The 10,111-nt window shown below is 39.1% G+C and overlaps 1 protein-coding gene across 2 annotated transcripts in view; it reads right to left on the bottom strand.

The window, feature by feature from the left end:
• Window positions 1-4,163: 4,163 nt before the first annotated feature.
• LOC126291739 (proteoglycan 4-like) overlaps window positions 4,164-10,111 on the bottom strand; it is a 418,968-nt gene continuing 413,020 nt past the window's right edge. For both annotated transcript variants that reach the window (XM_049985413.1, XM_049985414.1), the window contains one exon: window positions 4,164-8,164. In XM_049985413.1, the coding sequence (XP_049841370.1) occupies window positions 8,115-8,164 (50 nt within the window). In that variant the 3' untranslated portion in view covers window positions 4,164-8,114. The remainder of the gene's footprint in view (window positions 8,165-10,111) is intronic.

The following is a 10,111-nucleotide window of genomic DNA, read 5'->3' as shown; positions in this document are numbered from 1 at the left end:
CCAGCCACCCTCTATGCTAAGCTGAAGCAAGTCTTTGGACCTTCCAAGTATTCACTTTTTGTTTGGTCTTCCTAGTCTTCTTCTTTCACAGAGAATAAGATTCAAGAATTTCAAAGGCCATCCGTGGTTATCCATATGAGCAACATGAACTGGCCATAGAAGCAGGTTGGTTCTCATCAGGGCTGCAATATTCGATGTGTTGTAGATTTCCCCCACCTCATAATTATGCCAGATGCTCCACTCGCCAGTGATCCTGTCTTGTACCGAGTGGTAGATCTTCCTTAAGACTTTATACTCAAGAATGAGAACACTATTTCTCTTTTCCATACACTCCAAATTTCTCAACCATGTAGTCCTGTAGGCTGTATAAGTGTTTTGTACAACTGGAGTTTGAAATTCATTCAGAGACCATGTGATTTAAAAAGCTGACTGAGTCTTAGGTATGCCTGTTTTGCAGTTTGGACACTCTCTTTGATTTCTGCCTCACACGATATGTCCTCTGCAAAGAATATCTACACATATTTAAAATTATGGACCCTTTAGTAGGACCGGGTTCCAACTACCAGGGGCTGAAGGTAGTCTCTTGAAAACGCCTCAGTCCTGTTCATCACCAGATACTCAGTCTTTGATTAACTTGCAAGGAGACTGACCATGCTAGCTGCTGCCTCCATGCTGTCTCTCATATGCATCAGTTCTTCTGTACATCTAGACACATCTTTGGCTAAGGGGAGATGTGTGATTTTCTCTGTCTCTACCTGAATCCCCTCAAGTCCATATGGAATGTTTCCCTCATTAGCTTTCTGAGCACCAGGTTGAAAAATATTAATGACACACCATCTCCTTGGCTCAACACTTTGTTTATGTAAAAGTTCTCAGTAGCTTGTTTCCTAAGCTTCACTTTGGATTTTGAATAAGTGAGACAAAATCTAACTGGGCTGTTGAGTTCCATGGGTGTTCTAAACTCAGTTAGGCAATTCAACAGACTCTCCCAGTGGATGGTGTAACATTCCTTCTTAAATTGAAATTTATGAAAAGCATATGAAGGTCTTCACCATATTCACACATCTTCTCAGTAAACTGTTGCTGTACAAACATGTTGTCCCCAGTTAAATGGTGCTTTCTGAAACTCCCCAATATTTACCAACCAACTCTTCTACAAGCAGCTAGATTCTATCCAGTGTTCAAATGCACAAGATTTTATAGTAGATGTCGAGGAGGGCAGTTCCTCTGTATTTGGTGGATTCTATTTTGTCTCCTCCATAATCCAGATCATCTTGATTATTTGGTGAAATTTCTTGTGGAGTCTCTCCCCTCCAGCATGAATGACTTCTGCTTGGATTCCATCTCCTGCTGGACTTTCGTTCTTCTTCAGCTGCATTATTTGCTTCTTTAATTTTTCCAATTTGAGTGATAGCTAATCTAAATACATAATGTCAGAACGTTGAAATCTGAACAGATCTTCTGGTTCATCATAATTGAGGAGCTCCAAGAAGCATTGTTTCCATATATCAGCAATGTCTAAAATATTGGTGAGTATGGTCTAGTTATTGTCCTTAATGCACTTCTTAATGAAGTTAATTTTACAGTACATCTTTTGTGACTCTTTTCCAAGGAAATCCCTTTGAGTCTCCTCTATCATTCCTTTGAGAAATGTTCTCTTTGCTCTCCTCAGCATTGCTTGGTTAGTTCTCAGTACTTCAACCATCCATCGAGCAAAATCTGCACCTTGTATCCAACCATCCTTGGCTTCTCCTACTGGATAATACCAAAACACATTTGTCTCCAAATCAAATCTTCTTTCCCCTGTCCTCTTCTCGGTGACTGCATTCGCCGCTTCATTTACAACATCTTTGACTTTTCCCAGACTGATTCTGCATCCTTTTTGGATTCTCTTGCTGCAGAGTTTCAAATGTTTTGCCAAGTTGGAACTGAAATTTAACTTACTTTGTAGTATCTTCAAATGCATCTATGTGGTAGTGTACTAATTTCTTAAGATTGTTTCTGACTCTGTAAGTGGTGCTTGTAGCAGCTTTTCACTAGGAAGCAGTCAGTCCTGCATTCAGTATCCTATACTTTCTTTACATCCATTATCCCGTTCTTAGCTTTGATGTAAATTGCAATTTCTATCTGTTTTACGATCTGGTGACCCTCAAGTTGATTTGTGTATATCCTCCCACTGATAATTTGTGCTGTTGATGAACATCCCTTTCATTGTTGCAAAGGTTGTGAAACTGATGGTGTTACTAAGCTCATCTAAACTGTCTTTCCCAGTTGTTATAAGTAATACATCTTGTCTTTCCACTTCAGCATTGCCCTGAAGGACTTAACCATTGTTACTTAGGATGCCATCCACAGCTACCTTCAGTTCCATGTAGAATTCATCTTTCATTTGGGATATGCTTTTTTCTGTGCATGCATGGCATTTTACATCTCAGTTCTGTTGTTAATACTACTATCCTAGACATCACTGACGAGAGCTTTGCTCACGCAAAATCCCATCCCAAAAGTGTCAGGTTTTCACAGCTCCCTTAAAAACGGTTTATTTTTCAACATCAAGCGTACAAGTATCGTCTTGATGAGCCTTCTGTAAAATGAGAGTAAATCCATCCTGCATCTTTCGATCCCCTTGACTAAATTTATTGAGACACATTCTATATGAACTACGAATATTTGATGTTCCAAATTGTATACTTGTTCTCACAGTTTCCATCTATTTTGTGTTATGAAATTCTAAGGGTTCCTTGTAGTCTATTTTTTACTACAAAGTTTTCTCTGAGGGGGTGGAAACCAGCATTTAGTGTGTTCAAAGCATAACAGTCCATGGGAAGACCCATGTGTGTCATGTCAATGGAGACCTGAGATCACACCACTGACACTCGACCTGCGGGACCAACATTTTTTATTCTGGGGTAACCATTCCCTAGATGAATTGCTTTCTCTACAGCTGTTCAGTTTCATTTCCCCTTTTCTTCAAAATGTGCAAGGATGAAGGGTAGGCAGTGAGAAGATAGAGCACTCTGACGTGCACTGCGTTTGGTTCACTAACTCAAGACGTGTGTGGCATGGGTGACACAAACCTCTCTGCTCACATGGACAATGCTACTTTCAGGTGGTGTCTCCTGAAGAGGAAAGGTTATCATCACCAAATATCTGCTCTAAAATCACTGTAACAATAAGGGGCAACATTCCCAACACGAAATCACCTGCCATGCTTAGGGCAATCATGTTTTCTAAAAAGAGCTTTTACTGAAAGTTAAATGTATGACCTTTCAGAAAACTTAAAATTACAACGCAAATAACAGAAAATTATGAATTCTGTTTATACATTGCTTCCAAAATGTTTAAAGTAAGAGGAGCAGTGATCTTCAATTAAAAAGGTGGAGCATCTTCCTTTCATTTATTTTTGTAAGTGAGACAGGAAAAAAAGGTCAGTTCATTCAAGTGAGTGTGTGAGTGGTTCTCAACTGATCTCTGAAATGGAATGTGTTGCCTATCTCTAGTCATGGCCCTGCCTCCATGTCTCAACCATGAGGATCGAGAGACCACTGATGTAGAAGTTCACCTACATGGTGTGATCTCAGGTCTCCATTGACATGACACACATGGGTCTTCCCATGGACTGTCATGCTTTGAGCACAGTAAATGCTGGGTTCCATGCCTTGCTTGGTTGGGAACCACTTATTAGCATGTCATCTACAGCAATCTTTGCAGCCTCTTCTTAAATGCAACTTCAGAACGTGTTGGCGTCTTTTAACACCTTATTTTATTCTTCTATATGTGAGGTGTGTCCAGAATGTTTAGCCATATTTTTTGTTACTTCTTGTAAAGTTACCAGTGTCCTTTCTAGCTTTTAAAGCACATTTTAGACTGGCAGAAATGTAATGACTGATTTTATGCTTCTATGGAAGGTGAATAAGTATGTGGATATAACCACAAAACAGGGGAAGAGAGATACTGCTCAAGGTACTGCATCCTCGTCTATCAGGAGGAAGTATTAAATTCATATTTTTTTATTTGTATATTTTCAACTAACCATTACAAATGGATGTTAGAATGTTCCTTTTAATACCACACTGGTTGAATTCTCCCACACTCTCGAAATACTGACATAGTTTCTCATTCATCATGCATTAAATATTAAGAGAAATAAGCAAATTACAAAAAATGGTGAAAAAGTTTTATTGCATTACCAAATTCTTGGCTTGTATTTTTCATGAAAGGAAAACAAAACACAGGTATTTCCATTCTGCTTTGGAGTGCAGCTATAAACAGCAATTACATTGTCTTGTTAGCATCAAGTTATAAGGTACTCATTTAATGCAAATGTTGAACGCATAATAGACTTTACTGCACTTGGAAAAAAAATCACCATTCTTGCAGAGAGTAAAGTACTGCTCAGCATCACATTACATAAGAGTTACAGGTCATTTCATATAAAAAAGTGATTATCAGACAGTAATGCCTCATTGTCTCAAAGCACTCTACCTTTGTGGAAAGTGTTTCACAGATTTTTAATTATTAAAAGCCTTACTGCCAAGTTCTTTCAAGGTCTTTGAATTCACACTTGGGTACAATCGTAGTGTAGTTCCAACTAATACATAATTTTCTTTAACACGGTCTCAAACAATTGCCTGCCAGTCTTTTTGACACCAATATAGCACTGAAGATATGAACCAAATAGCAAATGTGAGCTTTACAACCTGAGTTAGCAGGTATACCCATTATGCCAAAAGCAGGGACCACATGCATAGCATGATGGTCAAGGATGAAGAATATTTATGCTACATAACTTCACATACATAAATGCTGCAGATACAGGCATTACTAACTGATAACACCACATTATTTTAACACATTTATGAAGTACACTGAAAGAAATATTTATATTCACAACAAGATTGTCTCCCATAAAATAACTAGGATTCGCATCCACAATCAATCTATATTCCTCTTCAGTAATATTGAGATATTCTCATTTACAAACAACAAAAACGTAACTTCACAAAGAAATCAACTACTTGTCCAAAGAAGTACCCTCAATGTTACTGCAACATAAACAGCAGCACAGTCACTATAATAATAATAATAATAATAATAATAATAATAATAATAATAATAATAATACATTAATGAGTTAAAAACAATACAAACTTGTTAACAAAAAACTTGGCTTTAACATATGCATGTAATACACACATTAAAAACCAACACTGAGTCTATGACTTCAAATGAATGTAACAAAGGTATAAATTTCTGCTGAGGAGGAACAGAGTCCGGTATTAACATCTTGCCTTAAATTTGAACATCTCCAGATTGTGGACAAATATTTGCACCAATTAATTTGTCTTCTAGCAAACACAGAGGTATGTAGTAGACGTTCTAATTTGCAAGTACTGCTGGACTGAATCCGTTGCTTGTAAAATAATTCCAGTAGATGAGCAATATCACACCTGAAGTGTCAATAGTTCCACTTATTTAACACAACTACTAAATATTCTATTTCATTACTACTGCACTCTGGGTTGCACTGCACATCATCTTCCTGTTAACAGTAACACGTGCCGAACACAATGCTCATCAAAAATTGTGCATGGCACTCTTTTTACTATGGGTGATTGCACATTTCCATTTGATATTTTAATATGGTACAATTATTCTTTGTGAAATGAGATAAGCTAGGTTTCTTTGGGTGTTCCTGTACAGGAAATTCCATAAATTCTTAAGTTTATTATGTACCTAGTCAATAAAAGATGATTTAATATGAAAACTGCCATCACCTGTTCTATAAAACCAATTCAAACAAATTATATCTTCCAGGGAACAAAATGTATAATTTCAACAGGCAAGAGGCAGGTCAGTTGATTAAGTTGTTAGCACTTAATTCAAAGCATGCAACAGGCTAACTTACTGAGACAGTTAAACATATATTGATATTTATTCACTTCTCCACATCATTATTTTTCCATCTCTTTTCAAAATATCCGGCTGCTCAATATTCTTACATGCCTGATACTTTAATGAAAAAATAGTGACAACTACTCCAGCAACACAATGCCATAAATTTCATTACCTTCCATATTTAAAAAATCACTGATGCTAATACTCAACCCAAAAGTAGACTTTCTCCTCAATGTGTGAAGTGAAAGATGTCACTCTTAAGATTTATGCTATTGTAATGCTAATTAAGGTGAGTGATTCATGTTTTTGAGATCTTGAAAGGCATTTTCTGAACACAGATCAGTTGTGAGTGAAGAAACACCGTACAGCAGACTTAATGTGACAGAGTAGAAAAACTTCACACACTATTTTTATTGATTAGGTGACTTACATATGAAGCAAAATGAGGTCATCAATGTTTCTTTTCTTTTTCAGCCACTGTATTCCAAAAATAAAAATGAAGAAAAATATCAAAAGATTCCTTTGGTTATTAGTTTTATTTGTTTGATGATTACATGATTGTTGCCTCAGCATGTCTCATGATATTAGAATGCATCCTCACTGCAGCTGCTTTATGTGGCATTGACAGTGTGGTTATTATGTATCTTCTGATCTCACCCCTTTTGGAAGTACTATACTTAGCTCCACACAAGCCCACAGACAAATTGAAATGAATACCGTGTCTCAAACAAAACAACTAGTAGGGGTATAATACACTTTGGCATAAATTTGACATGAGTGGGTACAAATCTAAGTGTAGGAGTGAAGACCACCTTATGTGAATTGTTATCCTGGCAACATAAGAAATACTTATTAAGGCTATTCTATGACGCAGTCAGTGTTGAACCTTGAAATACAATTACATATGACATGTAGGAATATGTTGTGCATTGACTTCTTCAGCCAAATTGTCAACACATTTTTAAAGAAAGCAATTTTGGAATCAAATTCAATCATAGCCTGGCTTATGCTGTTTAAAACTATGGTATGCCAGATACAGGAAACTATATGGTATGGGAATACACACACCTTATTAAATTTTATGCATGAAATAGTAAGCCACTGATGATAACAGTCAAAGTTGATGGGTACAACAGGTATGGATCCCAATATCTCAATTGGAGCACAAATGTATTTCAAGCAGGCAGCCAACTACACAGAAAGCTTCAGATACTCATTGAAATGTAAGTGGGCAACCTGACTTCCTACTCTGTCATAATGTTCTTAAATTGCCCATAACACTGAATATGATACAGTGTTCTTTTCAAAGTGTATGTCATCACCCCTACTAACTACAGTTTCTGTATGTAGTTATTTTCAGGCACAACTGAAACTGTAATCTTCCTGGAAACACTGGAACTGTGCAAGCACATCAAATAGTAAATAAACTGAACCCAATTTTCTGTCAGACTATAAACTGTTTTGGCTAGAAACCTTTTCACTTACATTAAACTCTTGCTAAAATCTGCTTAAGTACTAGACTTGTGTCATGCATGCATATATATATAGAGGTAAACACAAACATACAACATACATATAAAGGGAAACATATCAATAAATAACAAAAGTGTGATACCCTTCGTCTTTTACAGTCAGCTACACAATGACACACATAGAAATACATTTAATGTTTCAAAGAAATTAAAAAGTGTCACCAAGTGTGACAAAATAAGGCACCTCCAGAAACTTCTCTTCTTATTGTATACTTATAAATGGTAAAACACTGAGACTCTCCTATATGCAGTGTGTGTGTGTGTGTGTGTGTGTGTGTGTGTGTGTGTGTGTGTGTGTGTGTGTGTGTGTACATGTCCGTGTAAGGAACGACAAAACCTTTCAGTCAACACTGGAGAACCAATCACTATAGCACTCTGGTTAGAAACATGTGGCGTGGAATGTGTAATAATGTAACTAAAAACACTACTTTCCACGAACACATTCAGCCACTGCCTATGTTATGGCACATGCCCATCTATCGCTCTGGCACTTCGAGATGCAACAGCACAGTATTTTTATTTTAGTTCCACTATTTAAGTCACAACGAGCAATACAGCTTGAATATAAGCACATCACACTAGTGTTCTTCGGTCAGGGTTTGGTGTTTTTGGAACATTATATCAGCCAGCATTGTTGCTCCTCTTGTCCTCATTCTTCTTCAAATTCATCTGCAAGTAGAGAATTTATAGATGACGCCTCTTCAGTCCCAGTTTTGACATGAAGGTGATTTTATCTGGAAAAGAAAAAAAAATAGTATTAATCGAGTCATAAGAACATTCATAAAACAGCTGTGCACGTACTACCAGAGTAGAACAACTTTATCTGGACTACCAGATGTACAACATGTTCAGTTATCCTAAGAAAGGAAAAAATACAATCACAAAATGCAATGGCAATGTTGAGGCATATCTTCTTCGCGCTGAGAATTTTAAAAATGTTGGTAGAGGTGAGTAAGAAAGAGAGAGAAGAAAATAGAACATAATTGGAGATTCAACAGAGGGATTAATAATGCGGCCAACAGCACTAAAATATCTCGTGGAAATCGGGTTTTCTGCCGGATATCAGCGTCTTCCAAACACGATATTTCGACGTCATTACTTGAGGTCTTCATCAGGTGTTCCCTGAGACTGACTGCTTGCTGGACCGGGTCCCATATTTATGCCTGCCCGGTGCCTGGTGTTCCCTAGTCGGTCCGCGCCCGCGAGTCGCGCTATCCTGCCGCTCTAGGTGTTCCCTATTCCGTCCGCGCCCGCTCTGGCCGTCTCCGACTGCGGTCGTGGCCTCCTGGTGTTCCCTTCTCGGTCCGCACCCGCGAGTGGCGCTCCAATGCCGCTCTGGACGTTCCCTATTCCGTCCGCTCCCGCTCTGGCCGTCTCCGACTGCGGCTGAGGCTTCCTGGTGTTCCCTTCTTGGTTCATGCCCGCAGTGTGCGGATGTCTGAGGCTCGTTGTTGGTGTTGGAAACATATTTTCTCCGGCATTGCTTCAGCAGTTCAAATGCCGGGTTCCATGCAGTGCTTAGCTGGTATCCTGCTTGCCGGTTAATCAAGTTTTGTGCCATCTTTATCTCTATAGATTCAGTGATGACACAATCCCAGAACCTGGGGGTCTGGACCATGACCTTGGTGTTCTCATAATCCATGGAATGTTCCAATTCTAGGCAGTGTTCTGCTACTGCTGATTTTGTGTCCTGCCTTAGCCTGGTATGCCGCTGGTGTTCCTTACATCTGATTTCCACCGTTCTAGTCGTTTGGCCAATGTAGGACATACCGCATTCACAAGGTATATTGTAAATGCCAGGCTTCCTTAAGCCCAGGTCATCTTTGACTGTTCCAAGTAAAGCCCTGATTTTGCTAGGTGGGCAGAAGACACTCTTGATGTTATGTTTAATTAGTATTCTGCTGATCTTGGCAGAGGCAGGCCCGGCATACGGTAAAAATGCCAGTTTCTTGATTTGTTCTTCTTGCTCGTTCTCCGGTGTATCCTGACGTCTGGTGGGATGTAGAGCTCTGCGGATGTCCCTGGATGAGAATCCGTTGTTAGCAAACAGTTTTTGAAGATGTTCAAGTTCCCCTGCCAGGCTGTCAGTGTCAGACAGTGTCTGGGCTCGGTGTACGAGTGTTCTAAGCACCCCGGTCTTTTGTGCTGGGTGGTGGCAGCTGTCGGCCTGTAGGTATAGATCTGTGTATGTTGACTTTCGGTACACACTGTCGCTGAAGGTACCATCCGCCTTCTTCACCAGGACATCCAGAAACGGAAGCTGACCATCCTTTTCTAGCTCCATGGTGAATTTAATATTCGAATGCCTTGAGTTCAGGTGGTCCAGGAAGTCTTCCAGTTTTTCGCGACCGTGTGGCCAAATGACAAATGTGTCATCAACGTATCTCAGGAAGCATGTTGGCTGGTAAGTGGCAGTTGTAAGAGCCTCGTCCTCAAACTTCTCCATAAACAGGTTGGCCACTACTGGTGACAAGGGGCTACCCACCGCCACCCCTTCAGTCTGTTCATAGAATTTACCTCCACAAAGGAAGTAAGTCGATGTTAGAAAACGCTTAAACAGATCCAGCACAGCTCCATCAAACTTCTCACTGATTAAGTCAAGCGTGTCAAGTACAATGATATGGGGTATCAAACAATGCACAGTCGTCGACGGAAGTAGAAAAGCCCCAGCGACATATACT

Source organism: Schistocerca gregaria, chromosome 9 (assembly GCF_023897955.1).
Source record: "Schistocerca gregaria isolate iqSchGreg1 chromosome 9, iqSchGreg1.2, whole genome shotgun sequence".
NCBI lineage: Eukaryota > Metazoa > Arthropoda > Insecta > Orthoptera > Acrididae > Schistocerca > Schistocerca gregaria.
The sequence above is the reverse complement of the archived record's forward strand: the minus strand, read 5'-3'. Positions and strand labels throughout refer to the sequence as shown.